Source organism: Phalaenopsis equestris, unplaced genomic scaffold, assembly GCF_001263595.1.
Source record: "Phalaenopsis equestris unplaced genomic scaffold, ASM126359v1 Scaffold000152, whole genome shotgun sequence".
Taxonomy (NCBI): Eukaryota; Viridiplantae; Streptophyta; class Magnoliopsida; order Asparagales; family Orchidaceae; genus Phalaenopsis; species Phalaenopsis equestris.
In genome coordinates, this window is record NW_018164594.1 from 1096886 (window position 1) to 1115902 (window position 19017).

Consider the following 19017-nt stretch of genomic DNA (forward strand, 5'->3'; position numbering starts at 1 on the left):
ACTTGCTTTGTCATCTCTTAAATAACTTTAAATTTTGAATATAATCTAATTTTACAGCATGAGTTCATGGTGGAGACAAATGATTTTTTTCTGTACTTATTTTGGTGGTGACAATATAAGGAGAGATAGGCATCGACTGATAAGCTGGATGAGCTATGTAGTTAAATATAGTGATCTATGTTTCTCAGATACACCATTTATAAATGAAAATACAACAGAGGATATGTGAGCTCCACCACTGACATACCCTATATTTTGCAACATTGATTAACTTACATGACCATATTATGATTTATAATAGAGATGGCCACATGGTGGGCATTCTTAAATAGTCACAATTTACACATTCAACATTTTTTAGTCTAGAATTATCTTGGAGGACATTAGGAGTTGGTCCTTCCATGTCACATCATCAAGGATAATATTGATTGAACGGTACTTTTGAATACTTATTACCACTCTAGTATCACAGAAGCAGCAATTTAAGTCATAGTTTATTCAATAGCCTATAACAATGGATGATACGGATATTTTTTGAGTATATAAAACAGTAGTTGCCGTCACTCATGAGAAAAACCACGATGTGTTCTAAATTACTACACTTTAGAAAGTAAAGTCATACAGTCTAAAACACTATAGGTCATACGGCATATATGCACACAGTATAAAAGATGTGATGTATTTTCTTATTATTATTTTTTTTAATTTAACATTTGAGTTATATTAGATATCAATTTTATCATATATAATTTTTATGTATCATCATTTTTTATGGTGTTTTTTTTTTTAAATTGATAATACTAAATCTAATCTTTTTAATAATATAATTTTTGTATTTATTAAAACTAAAATATAAAATTTAAATTAGACTTTAGAGTAATCGTTTGTATAAAATTTGAAAAACAATTGTAAAATGTCATTTATTTTAGAAATAATAAGAAATATATTATTTAAATGTATTCATGGACTAAAGTTTTTAGATTATGATTTTTTAGATTTCTTAATGGGATATGTAAATATTTATTTCAAATCCAAAATTATTTCTCTAATTTTTAAAGAAGAATTATGAAAACTATGCCAAAAATTATTATTATTAAAATTAAAGGGCAGATAGATAATATTTTTCTTTTGCGCCTTTCAATGAGGCATGCAAACTTTTTTAACCAAATTTTAATGTTAAGAAAATAAAAACTCTTACTTAAATTATAAATAAAAATTGCCAAATTATCCCACAAATAATTTATTTTCATTTTAAATGATGATATTATATGCATCTAAATTTTATAATAAATACTAATTAATTAAACTAATATCCTATTTTATTGTTTTTTAAAATTTCTTCAACATTATATAGAGAGAGAGAGAGAGAGAGAGAGAGAGGTCTGCATCAAAATATGCATGTATTTCTTCAACTCAAGACCTTGCCCCACCACCATTTTTACTATTACTTGAATACCACCAAAATACCATTAGAATACCACAAGATCAACCACCAGAAAACCACTTAAATGCCACGAGAATACCAACATAATATTACCAAAATGCCACCAGAATGCCACTATGTACCCCCAGAGTACCGCAAGAATATCACTAGAATACCATCAGAATATCATATGAATACCACCAAAATATCATAAGACTTCTTGTGATTATGTTTAGTTCTGTTTGTATTTTAGTGATATTATGGTGTTATTTTGATGGTATTCTAGTGGTTGATCTTGTGATGTTATGATGTTAATCTAGTAGTATTATGGTGGTATTCTGGTGACATGCTTATGATGTTATAGTAGTATCAATATGATTTAATGGCTAATTTATCTAAGCCTGTAAAACACAATTTATCAAAAAGTGGAACATTGAAACTGTTGAGTTATAAATAATTCTCGTCACCATATTTATCAATGTTTTGTCCTATCCATCAACATCCTAAAGTTATACACAAGTAATAATATATACATAAAGTTTGTATAATCCTCATGATTATCAATGATTTATTAACCACAACACACATAGTTCATAAACAAAGTAAAAAGTGGCAAGTAGAGTTGCCTTATTTTGTAATCATCCCATTTTATTTTCTCTGTGATGATCAATTTTTCCATGTACTTACAAACAAACATTCCATAGTCAATGTTATTTGTTTGTGTAAGTGGTCCTCTAAAGGCACAAATTGTCCACTTTCTTGGATCAGAATTAAATACAGAGTTGGCATCTTTGACAATGGCTTTGAACTTCAAAATAAAAAAAGTTGTGTCAAATACTGTAAATTTTAAAACTAAACAAATGAAGAACTTACAGAATAAAGTGTTGATGTATTTCCTCATAATTTCATAACATATTTTCTTGTGAGTTTTTTTGGGAGTGAGTCATACAACAACCATTTTCTCAGCTATAGCTCACCAACTAACAGAGTCTAGTGTTGACCATTGATTATGGGAATCACTAAAATTTATGCTTTCTCAACATTTTCTTTGGTGATGTGCTCAAGAAAAATCTTGCTCTCAATATATTGATTGAGACAGGCCTGTCAAATTATGTTGGCATGTGTTATTTTCATATAAGCAATCATATAAATTATTCATGAATAACATAAACTATAAAGTAATGTGCAAACTTATTCAATACATTAGTAATATATACAAGTAAAATTTATATAATTTTGGATTGTCATCTCTTTCTCAACGAGAATAAGTGCAAATGCAACAACATGTTCCATGGCTAACTCCTGATTATTTAATAGTTCATCGATCGATGATCAACTTATTGCAAAATGCCCATTAAATAACAAGGTATCAATATTATGGTAACAACATATAAGAGAATTGAAAGATAAATATATTCTTATTTGGAACCAATTAGAATTTGGAAAGAAATACTTACTTATCAGTGAACATACAGTAACATTGATCAATGACACTTACCATTTATAAGAATACCTCATCCCTTGTCGGGGAGTCCATAAATAGATGCGTGTGTTGGTGCTACATATTCAAATAACCTATAAACTTTAGAATATAAAGCAATGTTACGATAAACTCAAACATTAATATAGCATTTTTGGGTTGTCATCAGCAAATATCCTATAAATCTTCTCCCACTTCTCCTTCTCCACAAAAATAGGAACCTTAATCCCCTCCCCAAGCTCCAAAAAAATTAGATTCCTTTGAATCTTCCTTTTTTTTCTTCCTCTACTATCATAGATTTTAGTGTTTGTGATGCTTCCCCGACATCCTCTTCTTCTTCTGCCACTTTTTTTTTTGGCTTTTCTATGGGGCCCACAGCTTTTCTTCAATTGAAATTATGTGTAAGGAGATTCTAATTTCCTCTTCTTATGACTATGTCTTGATTTAACTCTCTGAACCATGCAACTTAGATAAGATTTGTACAATAATTTTTTCTTGTGCTTTCTCTCAATAATTGATAATGTAATTTTCATTTAGTTAATTTTATTTTGTAAATCAGTTATTATGTGCTCATGGCTTCTGAGTAAGCGAAGAATTTCATCAATGTCATTTTTTCATTCATGTTGTGATGGAGTTGGAGTTGGAGATGAAAGTGGGGTTGGAATTGAAGTTGGAATTGGAGTTGAAGTGTTAGGAGTAGATGGTGCGACAGATAGTAAATGAGGTGAGTATCATGGGTAGATGTTAAACACAATAGTTATTAATGGAGAAAGAAGTATTCTTCGTTTTTAGTTAAATCTACAAAAGAATCATGGACCTACAATAAACAAAATAAGTACATTATCATGTTATCTATAGATATGTAATATCACCAATTAGTTAGCATCACTATTTGTTGTTCCGATGTAAGTTCAGAGAAAAAATTATCCACTGTTCTTGTACTCCAAGGTTTCATGTTAGACCATATGAATATTCAAGGCCTAGCTTCAGGTAAAGTTGAAGTGAGGGTGGAAACATGCTCATAAAACCAAAGCTTTAAAGAATTAAAATCCATTAGTTCATAAGCCTCCAAAAAATAAAAAGATTGTTGTTGTATCAGGCATACTAACCATTAATAAGAAAACAAAGCCATGCATGTACTCTAGGGCTTGATTCTGTCTTATTTTCCAAGCCACAACAACAATTTTCTTCACAAGAAAATCATAAACGGTTACTGCTTTATTAAAAAAAGAGAAACTATTTGCTTTTTCACCAAAACTATACATGCCACTCTCAAGACATTGTAATTGCTCGATGGAAAATAAGTTTCTCAGCAAAATCTTTATAAACAATTCTACATAGGGTGTTGAATATTGTCTAGAAACAACTCCCAACAAGTCATTCTTTATTTGTATGGAATTTACATGGGATGTTGGAGCTTACAACAACATTGAAGGTTAAGCATTTTCCACCTATTCATTTCAAAATTTACTGTGTTAGTGAACTTTGCTACTAGTGAGGTGGCATGTTAAAGAATTGTTTCAAATATAAATCTTTCAAAACAATTTTAGTTTCCTCATTAAGGTGCTCAAAAACTGAATCATAGATGGATCTAACAGTGGCCTGCATCTGCATGTCAGCATTCCAGAGTTCATGGCACTGCAAGAGTATTAGATAGTAAGAGAATAAACATTAGTGGTAGGAATCTAACATCACAAAGGTTTTCTTCATACCAACCATCATAATATCAGCAAAATACCACCATAACACCACTAGAATACCACAAAAATAACACTAGAATACAATAAAAAATCATAAGAGTATCATTAGTATACCACAAAAATATCTGAAGAATAACATCTGAATACCACCTGAACACCACCAAAATTTCCTTCAAATATCACCAACTAAAGACCATAAGAATGCCACCAGAATAGCACTTGTGTGGTCATTATAGTGGAATTGTGTTGTAGTGGTATTCATGTGGTGTTCAGCTGGTATTCTAGTGATATTCTTGTGGTATTATAATGATGATATTTGATGTAATTTTTGGTAGTATTCTGGTATTATTCATGTGATATTCTAGTGATATTCGAGTTGTAATGTGTGCCAAACATTTTGGTTGTAAGGTGGCCTTGTGAGGTGTGTTTTAAAATAATGTAACATTAGAACTTTGGTGCTAGTATGGTTGTAATGTGTTAATATCATAATTGTATTATGGTGATAATATGATGACATTATGGTGCTTCATGATGATATATAGGGGTACATACAAATATTATTTACATTGATTGTTCTGTGCATTATAAACAATGATATTTTTTGTTTTTCAAACACATTAAACATGTAAACCTCCCAAAATAAATTATCTTCTTTAAAATTATAAAGGAAGTAACATATGATTGTAAGGAGAGTTGGCCAAATGAAGTTCTATAATGAACAAATGAGTGTGGAGAAAATATTGCATCATGAAAACTTCTACATTGAACTTATGACACAAAATAAAAATTAAACTTCTCGGTTACACAAAGATAGACACTTGAAAATAAATAAAGTTGACTTATTCTCCCTGTTTACCACGTTGGTTTCTTCTTTTTCTCTTGATGTTTTTTTTCCATATTTGGATCCATCACAGCTAATGTTAAACCTAACTATTATATATTTGGATCCATTACTTCGAAATTGATTGAAAGCCTTATTACTTGGGACATTGGTATGGGAGAAGTCTCTTTTGGAAAGATAGTCTTGTGGATTGCTACGGTGGGTCATAAGACATTCACGTCAAAGTTAAAATCTTTAGTATGAGAATGGTTGGAATAGTGACAAATTGAAACAACTGCTTAGATACGATGATGCTAAATTCATAACCAATATACCTTTAAATAGTAAGAACAAAGATATTCCTAATACTAAAAGCAATATTGGGGATACTATTTCAAAGACCATTGCTAATACTTTTCAATGTTTTCAGGGTTTAGATCTGAAATGGAATTAGAATATATGGATAAAACCTTCTTAATCGTTCTTCATATGGAGGCTTTTTCACAAGGTTATACCTATTGATAATATCCTTAAGCTTAAGGGCCTTTGAATTACTTATATCCGCTTACTATGTAGAGAACATGATGAATTTATCGATCACATCCTTATTTTCTACAGGTTTGCGGTTGAGATTTGGAAGAAGGTTGCTATTTTTTTAATAAAAGTCGGGATGCAAGTATCTATATAGATGTAGCAGGTATCTATGAGGAATTGAAATCCTGTGGACATCCTTTTTTCTCTAATATTCCATATGTCATTTTTTATTTTATTTGGTTTGCAAGGAATAAGATAAAATTTCATAATGAGTTTCTAAATATCAATTAAATATTTGACATGATTAGCAATTGCTTATTCAAAAGTTTTAACTTCAACGGCTATAAAGGTAAGAATAGTGACAAACTTGAGAAGATGTTCGCTATGCTCAAAATTGAGCACATTCATTCAGTTAAAAATAACTTTCCTGTTTATTGGATCAAACCTCATGCACCTTATATTAAAATTAATATTGATGGTAGTTGGAAACCTACTTAATGCTGGTGTTGGAGGAGTGTGCAAGGATTTCTTAGGCAATGTTATTTGTTGGTTCACAGTCATCTGTTCTTGGCTCTGCGTTAATTGCTGAAGCTGATGCATTGGTGTTCGGCTTGATGATAGCCAATAAATATGGTTGGAAATATATAAATTTAGAAATGAATTCTCTATTGCTTTGGAAGTATTGCAGGTTAAGAGAGGAGCACCACTAGAGTATAAACATTCAGATGAAGAAGATTGTTGATTTAACCAAGGATTTATGTGTATGTTGGACACACCAAAAGTGGAGGTAATAAAATTGTGAATTAGATTGCTAAGCTTGAAAGCTATCTTACTACTACTGTTATTTTTAAATAAGCTCCCAAAACTCTTAATCAACTTGTGTATTATGATTTGAAGTAGATGTTTTTTCTTTTGGGTACTTTAGTGGGATGCGTTGCATTTTTTTTTTTTTTGGGAGAGGAGTTTTAGGTTTTTACTTTTTTATGTGAGTTGAACAGAGTGTGTGGTAGGTTCCTCTTGCCATGTGTTGTAATTTTTATTTGGTATATATATATATATATATATAGAGTAAGCAACAACATTAGTTTATAAGCTTTTAGAACCAAAACTAGCTAGAAACTCATGGAATATATCACCTTGTTAAGCTTGATATTTAAAGCATTTGCGGAGCCTTGAGTGCCTTTGTTGGTCCCGGTGTCAAAATATGGCTGACGCGTGTCAAGTCCTGCGGTAAAGAGGTCCGGTGGTGAGAACCTAAAACGCTCGGGTGCTTCAAACAGGAATCCTAAATCTCAAAAATGCAAATAAAAACCCTAGCCCCTGAAAAATGAAATAAATCGCCAATGCGTGCTTTTTTCAAGGCATTGGGACGGTCGCACGAAAAAATGTATTTTTATAAATTTTTTGAACGATGAAAAGGGGCAACATTTTACGGATGACCCATTTTTATTGAACGGAGTAGCAGTGCAATATTTCTTGCTGAGATTAGTTGGTTTTTCGAAACCAATGGCGGGCTCCATACCTTGTCAAACGCTGCATTCGGAGTGGCTTGCATCATGGGCTGCTGATGTGGAATAACGCTTAGAGGTAGGGGTTTTACTCTGTTGGATCTCTGATTGTTTGAGTAGCGGTAGTGATCCACTAGTTGTCCATGGATTTCACCGATTCCTACAAGCAGACGGGGCCTTGTAGTTTCTCCCCAAACTCCCACTATCTCGCTGTCGCCGTCAATTACCGCCTCGTGATACGCGACCTTGTTTCACTGAAGGTAAGTTCCCCCAACAATGTTTATGGTTTGTAATTAGTTGTTTTAGGGACTTTCATGTGCAAGAGACCTCAATGCTTGCACTCCCCATAATCATGAACATCTATTTTGCTCTATAAATCTGATATAAAAATGCTGTACTGTACACCAAAAAATGGCGCACGAATCTGAAGGCAATCAATCAGTTCAGATTGAAAGAAGTAAAATGAAGATCACTCCAACGAAAAACTATAAGTACTCATGAAGCCCACCCGGCTGAAGAACCACCATCCGACTGACAGTTAAGGGCTCATAGGTCAGCCTAATTGGGCCACCCAAGCCAGCAACAAGCCAGCAGGAATAAACATTCATGAACAAAGGTCAAATATCTCCACCAATCTCTCAATTACCAACAACATGAGGTTTTTTCAACAACTTCCTAAAAGATTGACAAAAATCACCAAAGGATTATAATCAAGCAAGCTGACTGGCCGTGCTGGGGGACTAGTTGGCTTTCCAAAGCAAAGACCGACCAACACTAGACAAAATAGTATATCGACGACAGCTTAGTCGACCGACCCCAAGAACCTGTCGAACAGAAGATCCAAGCCAGATAAAAAGTTACCAGAATCAGTTACAAATACGAAATGATACGACAAAAGACAATAATGACCTGTAACCACCCTATTAAAGCAGGGGTACACATGTAATTTTTCTCCTTTGGGCCCTCCATCTTCTATAGCATGCATTAAGAGGTTTTTTTGCCTCTCGAGACTTTTTACATTCTAGGCTTTGGACTCTTTGGGCTTTCTCTCTGGACCATCTATTGTAAGAAGATCATTCTTCCATTTTCTCTTGTAACCTCCCATTTACAATACATAAAATAGTTCACAGAGCCCGAAAATTCACTAATTTGCCCCTATGGGACAAACCTATGTGTGCTCTTTTACTGCTTTCTCCTTCTCTCTCTCTTCCTATTTCTCCCTCAAGGTTTCTACCGCTCCGATCATTAGTCATGCCTTACAAGACAAATCTAGATTCGACATGGACAAAACTTTTTGCACTTTTATTTAGCTTTTGAAATTAGGATAGGCTAAAAGCCCGCTTAAACATTTGAGTGTCTTTTTATTGTGCATGATAAGAATCAATATGTATATGAATATGACAAACATATCATAGCATCAGAATCAGTTGAAGTGACACGCAACTAATGTGGTTGCTTGGATGCTAATTCAGATGAAATGAATGAATCCTGGTGATGATTAATTGCAAAAATTTGGAGAAATGCATCCTTACTATTTATTAGACTAGTTCCAAACTTTTCGGGAATTTAGAGTATCCCAACTCTTTTATAAGAAAATGGAAGATTGTGGTCTGCAAAACCTTGGAAGGGTCCTTGATTTATCAGTTATTCAGTTCATGAGGAATGTTATAGTTTAACTTATTGGCTATTGCAAATCGGCTCACCAATAATGGGCATTATAATCTTGTATGGATTCATAATATACTGAAACAGAAATTGTTTTTATGCATTCTTCTCTTCTTCTTTATTTCATTTTATGACAACCAATTTCTCTTACCTGTTGTCCATCCCAGCTTTATCCAATTTACGTCCTCACCGTGCATGGCTGCAGAATGCTGCTCTTAAATTTGAGGAATAAATTTTAACATCAAAACTTTCCCCAACTCAACTGGGAAATTTTTCAGTATGTCCCAAGTAGAGCTGCACTGATGATTGTAAATTGCCTTTTATTTTACTTCATTAAATTTAGTGTTAAATTTAGCTATGTTGCATTTGGAAATATTGCTCCTGTTCAATAGATTGCTATGCTGACACATTTATTCTATGTATAGGTTGTACAGCTTTACTCCTGTGTTGACAAAATAAGCTATATAGAATGGGCATCCGATTCGGAGTACATCCTTTGTGGTCTTTACAAGAGGCCAGTGGTTCAGGCTTGGTCATTAACCCAATCAGAATGGACTTGTAAAATAGATGAAGGCCCTGCTGGAATTGCTTATGCAAGATGGAGCCCTGATAGCCGCCACATACTGACAACTTCTGAGTTCCAGCTACGATTGACTGTCTGGTCACTTGTGAACACTGCTTGTGTTCATGTGCAGTGGCCGAAACATACTTCAAAGGGTGTTTCTTTTACCAAAGATGGAAAATTTGCTGCTATTTGCACCAGAAGAGACTGTAAAGACTACATAAATCTGCTTTCTTGTCATTCATGGGAAATCATGGGTACTTTTGCAGTTGATACAATAGACTTGGCCGGTGTTGAATGGTCTCCAGATGATAGTGCCCTTGTAACATGGGATTCACTACTTGATTATAAGGTAAAATGATTTAGTCTATTAGATGATAGAATAGAAAAATCACAAATGCTTCTTTTCTTTGTTTTTTTGTGGACCATAAGCACCGTGAGGTATCACTTTTAGTGTATTACAGAAATAGAACAACTCTTTTTTCTTTTTTTTCCTAAATAAACTTGAAGTGTGATTTCTTAACTGTAATTTCATACTTAGGCTGAGGTTGTTGGCCATGAAATTCAGCAATGATAGATATTTTGGTCTCAAAAGGGTTAACCTGTATTATAACTTATATACTTGCATAAAAGGAATTTTATCATTCTTGTTGTTTATCTTCTTCTTCTTCCTCCATATAACTTTCATGGATGAGAGGTTAAAGTTTCAAACCATGTTATTGAATTTCTGGGAATGCATAATGCAACAATTATGTCTCTAGGTAAAACAGAGTCGTTGCATGATTATGGTTTTGATCTTTTTCCTAGTAGGCATAGACACGTATAGCTTCATGAGGATATGAAAGACTTGAGAAGTAGAAACCTGTATGTTGTTATGTGATAGATTAATATATAGTTTGAGTTTTTGACGGAGAGAGGGAGATGTCTTTGAGAGCAGCACATATGAGCTAATGCAAATGAAAATAATTTTCATGACTATTGTAATAGATTAAAAGCAATAACACAATAATGCTGATAAATAATTCCTATTATGAACTACCAAATCTCACTTGTTTTTATTTTAACATTATGATAAAATATATATATTTAAGAGGTTTCAATAGAATGCAAACATTTTATTAGTAAATTCTGCTATGTCACGAAGAATTTACTATTCTGTTCATGGAGTAGCAAGAAAGCATTAGATGCAAGATCTTACCCTTCTTTGAGAAGCATGCATGATTCATTGTTTTGGAAGACTTTTAGTACGTAGTTCACTTGATTTGTTCTTGAGTTTCAAAATGTTTTGGAAATCTTTATCATGATTTTTTAGTCATAGGCTCCACTGAACATGAAATATATATGAGTATTTTTGTTAACGTAATATCTGGAATGAAGTAACATAACAAGAAATAATAATTCATATTTTATTTAGAATATTTTATAATTTTTCTTTCATTTCTTTTATCTCTATTGTCATTTATGGCTACACGTTTTTGTATTTCTTTTATGCCTTTTATACAAGTAGTTTTATTTATATCTCCACTTGTTAAAATTTGTTAGACGTGTGATGTACATTGATGAATAATCATATAAGTATAGTCTTTATACATCCACTTAAATACATATAAAGTACAGAAGTCAGCAACATTTATTTCCACTTTTTTAAAATGTATAAAATTCTATATATTATGAAATACCTATTGAAAAATTAGTATGCGCATGTCAATATTAATAAAATAATTAACTCAATGACATATCAAAAGTTACAAGGTGAAATCTTTTTAAATTTTCATATATCTAAGTTTGTATTAAATCGAACCAATAAAATACTAGAATTAGTACGAGATCAACGAAATTGAAAGCTGCTGTAACATCCTACTTTGAGCTGCTATATTTCCTCAATTGGCCCAGCGGATAAAATCGGTTCTTAAAATTTTTGTTTCCTTTTCCCCTCTTTCTCTAAATCATGTTCATGGAATAAAGGAGAAAAAAAAATGCATGGAAATAAGTTTCTGGAAGTAGACAAGTATATATATAAATTTATATAAAAGCTTAAATAAAGTTATATAAGCAAATATAAAAATTATATCTTTCATTCCAATTTTATGTGAATTATTTTATAGTTTGAAATTTAGAGTTTCAAAAATGATAAAAATATAACCATTAAATACTACATGCTTAGAACACTTTGGTAAAATATAGATTGCATTGATTCAAGAAAATTTGCTTTCACAAAAATATGCTAATTTCTTAAAAAGATAAGTTAAATAGAAAACCTTTTTTTTATATCTACAATGTTCATAAAAATACATAAAAATATACTTAAAATAGAGTATAAATTTCTATAATGTGGTGAAGACTTAATCGGATATAAAATACATGCAAAAAGATTGGGATAATTACATACAGAGCAGAAGGAACATTGCTATTTACAAAATCGAGCACCTAGGTCCTTTTTTGAACTATGAAACTAATGAATTTGTGCTTGCCAAGATCAAACCATTGTGAATTCGATAAAAATGAAAAATATGAGTTGAGGTTTTATCATGACCTTTGAAGTGAGAATTTGAAAATGGATGAAAGAGGGAGCTTGATTTGTAAATAGCAATGTTTTGGGTGCCCTATATGTCATCGCCCCTAAAAAATTTAATTAAATGCACTAAAGTTATTTTCGACATATTGTAATTCTATCCAAACCAAAATCATGAAAAGTGGACTAATAAACCAATCACAAAATTAACTCTAAAAATTTATAAAAAAGTAGTGAACATAAAATAAACATTTTTGTCTTACCATGTCTAAATATAGTCACCTACAGGTAGGCTTAAAACACTGTAGAAATTGCCATTACACGTACCCATATTTATAATCACATAACCAATAAGAAATTCTTCTTGATCAAACCTAGATAATATCCAAATTATAGAAGTTGGCTTTTTAGAGGAATCACTTGGATTAATTATTTGGAATATGATGGTCCTAGTTATGAAAAAAGCAAGTTAAATTGAAGCCGTAAAACCTATTTGTAGGAGAGGCAATTCCACTGGTAAAAGAAAGCTGGTTTAGACTCTGTGTAGAAAGCCATTGGAGCCACTGAAAGGTTGCCTCTAGAAACGGTTAACTAGTGAAGACTAGGTGAAGAATGCTATGGGAGCCACTGAAATAATGGCTCTAGAAAAGAAGAGGTCTGTGAATCCCTTGGATAGCTATTGTACCAGGTAACATCAATGTGTTACTTATAATTTATTATATTATGTGATTAGATTTGATTTTTTTTTGTTTAACCATGACAACTCTAATAACAAATGGAAAATAATAATTAGATCTGACTACGTTAGTTTGACTTGTTTACATCTAATTTTGGTTCTCTAGTGTTGGATTTCAATCCTATTGTGCAGCTTAAATCAACTCAATTTTATTTGAACTCAATTCAAACTTCAATATAAAAGTACTGACTCAATTCAAACTTCAATATAAAAGTACTGATCTTAATATGGATGGAATTCTAGCCTTGATTATGACAACAGTGCATGCTTTGCTGTTGCACAACTGCTGAACGGGCAAAGAGTGTTGTCACAACAACGAAAAGCCTTTATCCCACTGAGGTTGGCTAGATGAATCTTTTTTCTCAATTTCATTCTATTGAGTGTCATATTTTCATTTAATTCTAAAATATTAAAATCAATTTTTATACAATATCCCTAAGCCTTTTTAGGTCTACCTTTGCCTTTCTTAACATAAGTCGAATTAAAAACATCTACACTCCTAATCAAATATTCAGATGGTCAGCGTTTAATGTGACCAAATCACCTAAGAAGACTCTTTTTAATCTTGTCCATCACTGGAGTTACACCAATCCTATCACAGATATATTTATTTCGAATTTTATTTTTAAGTGTTAAGCCACTCATACACCTAAGCATTCTCATCTCAGCAACATTTAATGTATATGCTATTTTTTCTGATTTGGGTTCAATTTTTCGATTCAGTTTTCTGTCGTCGACATCTTTTTCCTTGTTAGGCCTGTATTCGAGGACGGTTGGTGCTCTGACTGTATTCTGCTCCAACGCGGTGGTTATCTTCATATATTTTTTCCTCTATGTCCCTAACCTTTTTGCTGTCGCGCTCCTTGTGCAACTCCCACCTACTGTTGTACCCTCCCTGCACCTTCCTTGCTGCTGCCACCGTTCCTGCATTCTCCTTCCTTGTGGCCGCAATTCCTGCAACACCTTAGCTTGCTGTCGCCCTTCCTAGGTCCACTCATCACTGCTCAGCTTGCTGTCCCGCTGTCGGATAGCCCCACAACCCCTACTTCCTTAGCCACAACCGCCTTCCCACCTCGCCCAAGTGGGGTATTTGTGTTTGTATCATGCTTTTTTATTTCAAGTGTCGTTGATTGTAATCTTACTTGCTTCTCATATTGGGTTTTCGGTTAACTCCGGTATCATTTGGTATCAGAGCTAGTGTAACTTTAATCATACTCTAGTGTTTTTGGTTAACTCCAGTATCATTTGGTATCAGAGCTAACATAAATTTAGTCATATACTAGTGTTTCTAGCATCCGCCATAGGAAATTACCATCATATCCATTTGATATCAGACATTGATGACGGGACTGGGAGGGAAATTACCTTTGACCGTGATAAAAAGAGTCGAAGGGTAGAATAGATGAGAATGAGAACCCCTTCCATAGGAAGGATTTCAATGAAGAAGATGACTGGTCCCGACGCTTCAAAATTCATTAACATAGAAGGTTGAGAGTGGGCATGACGTTTCAGAGTGAAAGTGGGTTTATTGGAGTTCGAAGGAAGGATGAATCTAGATGAATTTATTGCAGTCGGTTGAGAAAATCTTTGAATACAAAGAAGTGCCAAAAGATATGATGGGGAATCTCACTACCATCAAATTAGGAAAGAACATTTCTTTGTGGTTCGAAAATTTTCATAGGCAAAGGAGAGAAGGAAGTGATAAATTTACTAGACAGAAGAAGACGAGGAAGGAGATGCAGAAGAACTACTTACCTCCTCACTGCCTTCATGATATGTTTTTGAGGCTTTATGACCTGCAACAAAGAGACCTCTCAGTGGAGAAGTTCAAGACATAATTTGATCAACTTCAAATGAAATGCAAGTTGGTAGAGCCAGAGGAACATATTATAGCCAGATATTGGGGGGTTTGAAGCCAATTATTAGTAACATTGTGCAATTGCAAGCCTATTGGCCACTAGGAGATGTCTAGACCTTAGTCTTGAAGAAAATGAGTTTTGAAGAAGAAGAAATAGTAGAACCTAAGCATACACCCGCTCTTATTTAGACAACCACCTACAACTGCAGCTACCAACAAGGGTACATCTGGAGGGGTTGGAAAGACTGAACAGGGAGTGACAAGACATATATGAGTGGAAAAAAGCCGAAGAAGAGTAATTCACCCAGTATAGTGCCCACCAGAAGATGTTTTAAATTCCACATCTACTAACACATAACCTCCAACTGCCTCACAAGCTGAATTGTTTCCTTCACTGAGCAGGGTATCGTCGAGGAAGTGAGTGATGAGGAAGCAAAGGAGTATCAGGAGGAACTTCAATTGCATTAAGATGTAGGACAAATGCTAGTTATATTGAGGGTCCTACAAATTGCGTCGGAGAAGGATCATTTGTGGCTAAGGTATAACATTTTCCGCATCAAATGTATCGTGAGAAGGAAGGTCTACAATCTGATTATTGATGGTGGGAATTGTGAGGTGGTATCCACTTTGATGGTGGAAAAATTGGATTTGTCCACGCACCCTATTCCTTTACCCGGTCAAAAAAGGGAATGAGATACGTGTGGATCAATTATGCTTGGTCGAGTTTTCTATTGGATTTTAGCTATAGGAGTAGGTGCGGTGAGATGTGGTACCCATAGACGCTTGTCATATTTTGTTACGGAGGTCATGACAGTTCAATTGCAAGGCCCAACACTACGAGTTCAAGAACACTTATTTGTTCAAGGATGAGAGCAGTAGTTCTTTTGCCCGTCAGGAACTTGAGAGGAATATACATTATAGAGGAAACAATAGTCCCATGAGCCACCTTTATGTGGTCTGTATGAGAGGCTCCAACAACAATGTCTTTAGTCATATTAGAGGGAACTGAGGAGGAGATTGAGATACCAGTGCCTATACAAGCCTTTGCTAGCTGACTTTTAGGACGTTATGACTGACTGCCTTCCAGAGGGGTTGCCTCCACCGAAGGACATTCAACATGCCATCAATCTCATCCCGGGATTAGTGTTGCCAAATAGGCCTACCTATGGATTGAGATCTGCAGAATACGAGGAATTACAACGACATGTGCATGATCTCGTTGCGAGAGGCTTGGAGAAAGAGTACCGGACCATGTGATGTCCCCGTCTTGATGGCCTAAGAAGGAATGATCGTGGAGAATGTGCATTGATATTGGAGCTATTAACAAGATCAACATCAAATACATGTTTTCTATGTCTCGCCTAGATGACCTATTGGATCAGTTGCATGGAGCCATTATTTTCTCCAAGATTGACTTATGCAACAAATATCATCATATTAGGATGAGACCAAGGGAGGAGTGGGAGACTGCTTTCAAGGCCTAGGATGGATTATATGAGTGGACAGTCGTGCCTTTCTGGCTGTCCAATGCGCCCAAACACGTTCATGAGGTCGATGAATCAAGTGTTCCAAGATCACATCAGGAAGTTTGTAGTAGGTACTTGGATGCTATTTTTGTATATAACAGATTCGAAGAGAAGCACTTGCATCAATTGAGGACGGTCTTTGATGTTTTGGGATTGGAGAAACTATATGTCCACCTGAAGATGTGCCACTTTCTGGCAGCAGAGGTATGTTTTTTGGATCATATTGTTGTTTAGTGTAGGCATTTAGTTGTTCCTCTAAAGATTGAGGCCACATGAGCTAGACGTTCACAGTCTTTTATCGAGTTGAGATAATTTTTGAGTATGTCATCATTCTATAGGAGATTCATCAAGAGCTTCAACGCTATCATAACTCTCCTGACAAAACTGTTGAAAAGGGAAAAGTTCTAGTGGACAAATGCAACTTAGTCCAGTTTTGATACCCTGAAAGAGGTGACTCAGACACCAATACTGGTATTACTGGACTTCAACTAGCTGTTCGAGATGGAGTTCGACGCTTCCAATGTGGGAATCGAATAAGTATTGAGCCAGAGAGGCCACCCCATAGCATTCTTCGGTGAGAAGCTGAATGAGTCCAAAAGGAAGTATTTGGCATACTAAGAAGAGTTCTATGCTATCATGGGAGCTCTAAGTCATTGGAGTCACTACCTGCTGATGAGTGAGTTTTCTTTGTTTACGAATCATGAGGTTTTGAGGTTCTTGAATGGCCAGAACAAGCTAAAAGATCGACATGCTTTCTGGGTGCTCTTGGCTTCATTTCAGTCTGTGCTAAAAGCATAAGGCAGGAAGCCAGAATAGAGTAGCAGATGCACTAAGCCGCCGCCATTTGCTGATCACTTCTATGGAGGCTCGAGTTGTAAGATTTGATATAGTGAAAGAGTTGTGCGGGGCAGATTAAGAAATTAGAGAGATATGGGAGCAGTGTCAGCAGAAGCTTGCTGGACAGTATCACAGGATTGTTGGTTATCCATTCCACCATATTAGGTTGTGTATTCCTTGATGTTCATTTAGAGTCTATCATTCATGAGAGCCACAACGGAGGCCTTGCAGGACACTTTGGCAATGACAAGGCTCTTGTACTTGTGTGAGAACATTTTTTTATTCTTGATTGATGAGAGATGGGGAGCGGCACTTCAGCCAATGCAAAATTTGCCATGCAGCCAAAATTAAAAGGTAAAATGCAGTACTATACACCCAATTACTAGTAACAGAGGTCCCATGGGTGGATGTTAGCATGGATTTTGTATTGGGTCTTTCGAGGATACAATAGATCAATGATTCTGTGATGGTTGTTGTGGATAGATTTTTTAAGATGACTCATTTCGTACATTGCCACTGAACGCTGGATGTGTCACATGTAGCTGAATTGTACTTTAGGGTGCTCGTGATTACACGGAATACCCAGGACCAGTACTTCTAACATAGATGTCAAGTTTTTGAGCCACTTATGGAGGACCTTATGGGGTAAGCTTGGCACTAAGCTTCAATTCAGCCCGACAACTCATTCCCAGACAGGCGATCAGACGATGGTGGTGAACAGCAGTCTAAGGAACCTTTTGAGTTGCGTTTAGGGAAGAATATTAAATAGTGGGAGCTAAACCTAGCCCAGGCCAAATTTGCTTACAATAGGTTTATGAGTTAGACCACGGGGTGCATCCCATTCGAGATCGTGTATGGATGCAACCCACTTACTTTATTTGATTTGGTACCACTTTTTTCGACATCAGACATTAGTGAGGATGCTAAGGAGAGGGTGCAAGATATTCAGAAGTTACACAAAGAGGTGGGAAAAAAGATCACCAAGTATAACCACAAATATCAGGCACAGACAAATAAAATTAGGATTTAGGTGACCTTTCAAGAATGGGATCTAGTGTGGATTAGCTTGAAGAAAAAAAGGTTTTTGGTGGGATCCTTTGGGAAGCTCCATCCCAGAGCAGATGAATCTTTCAGGATTCTCAAGAAGTTGAACGACAATGCTTACAAGATCAACTTACCGGGAGACTATAGTATTTCTATTACTTTCAACGTAGTGGATTTGAATACGTGCAACGAGGAACCAGAATCTTCGATGAATGAGGCCGAAGCTCCTCCATTTCTAGGAGACCGACATGGGATTAACGCCTAGTTGAATTAGCTAGAGAGGCTTAATCGGTTCAACAGGAGTAGATTAAGGGTTGCTCGACTCTTTTCTCTAGATTAGGTTTCTCGCCCAAGGGGTGGGAGTCCCCTTAGTTATCTAGTATTATATGTATGTTGTTTTCTAATCTTAGGGTTTGGTTTTTTTTGCTTTAGTTTTGTGTTGTCCCGCCTTTTCCTAGTTAGGGCTGTAGCTGAGGATAGTTGGTGCTCTGGCTGTATTCTGCTCCAAAGTAATGGTTACCTCCGCATATTTCCTTCTCAATTTCCCTTCTATGCTTGCTACCCTCTCTATTCTTGTGCTACATGCGGACGCACCCTCCCTGCACCTTCCTTGCTACCATCGCCCCTTCTTACAGCCTCCTGCATGTGGCCACCACTCCCTGCACCACCCCAAACTTGTTGCCACCCTTCCCAAGTCCCCTCGCCGCTGCTCAGCTTGTTGTCCCGTCATCGGATAACCCTACTTCTCTGGCCACAACCACCTTCCCACCTCACTCTGACGGGGTATGTGTGTGTCATGTTTTTCTTATTTC

The 19017-nt window shown here is 35.1% G+C and overlaps 1 protein-coding gene across 1 annotated transcript in view; it reads left to right on the forward strand.

Moving 5' to 3' along the window:
• The first annotated feature begins 7256 nt into the window (after positions 1 to 7256).
• The window catches only part of LOC110021944 (WD repeat-containing protein WRAP73), a 47157-nt gene continuing 35396 nt past the window's right edge, over positions 7257 to 19017 (forward strand). Inside the window, exons 1-2 of the mRNA XM_020720674.1 lie at positions 7257 to 7725; positions 9556 to 10044. Coding sequence (XP_020576333.1) covers positions 7609 to 7725; positions 9556 to 10044 — 606 coding nt within the window. The 5' untranslated portion in view covers positions 7257 to 7608. The remainder of the gene's footprint in view (positions 7726 to 9555; positions 10045 to 19017) is intronic.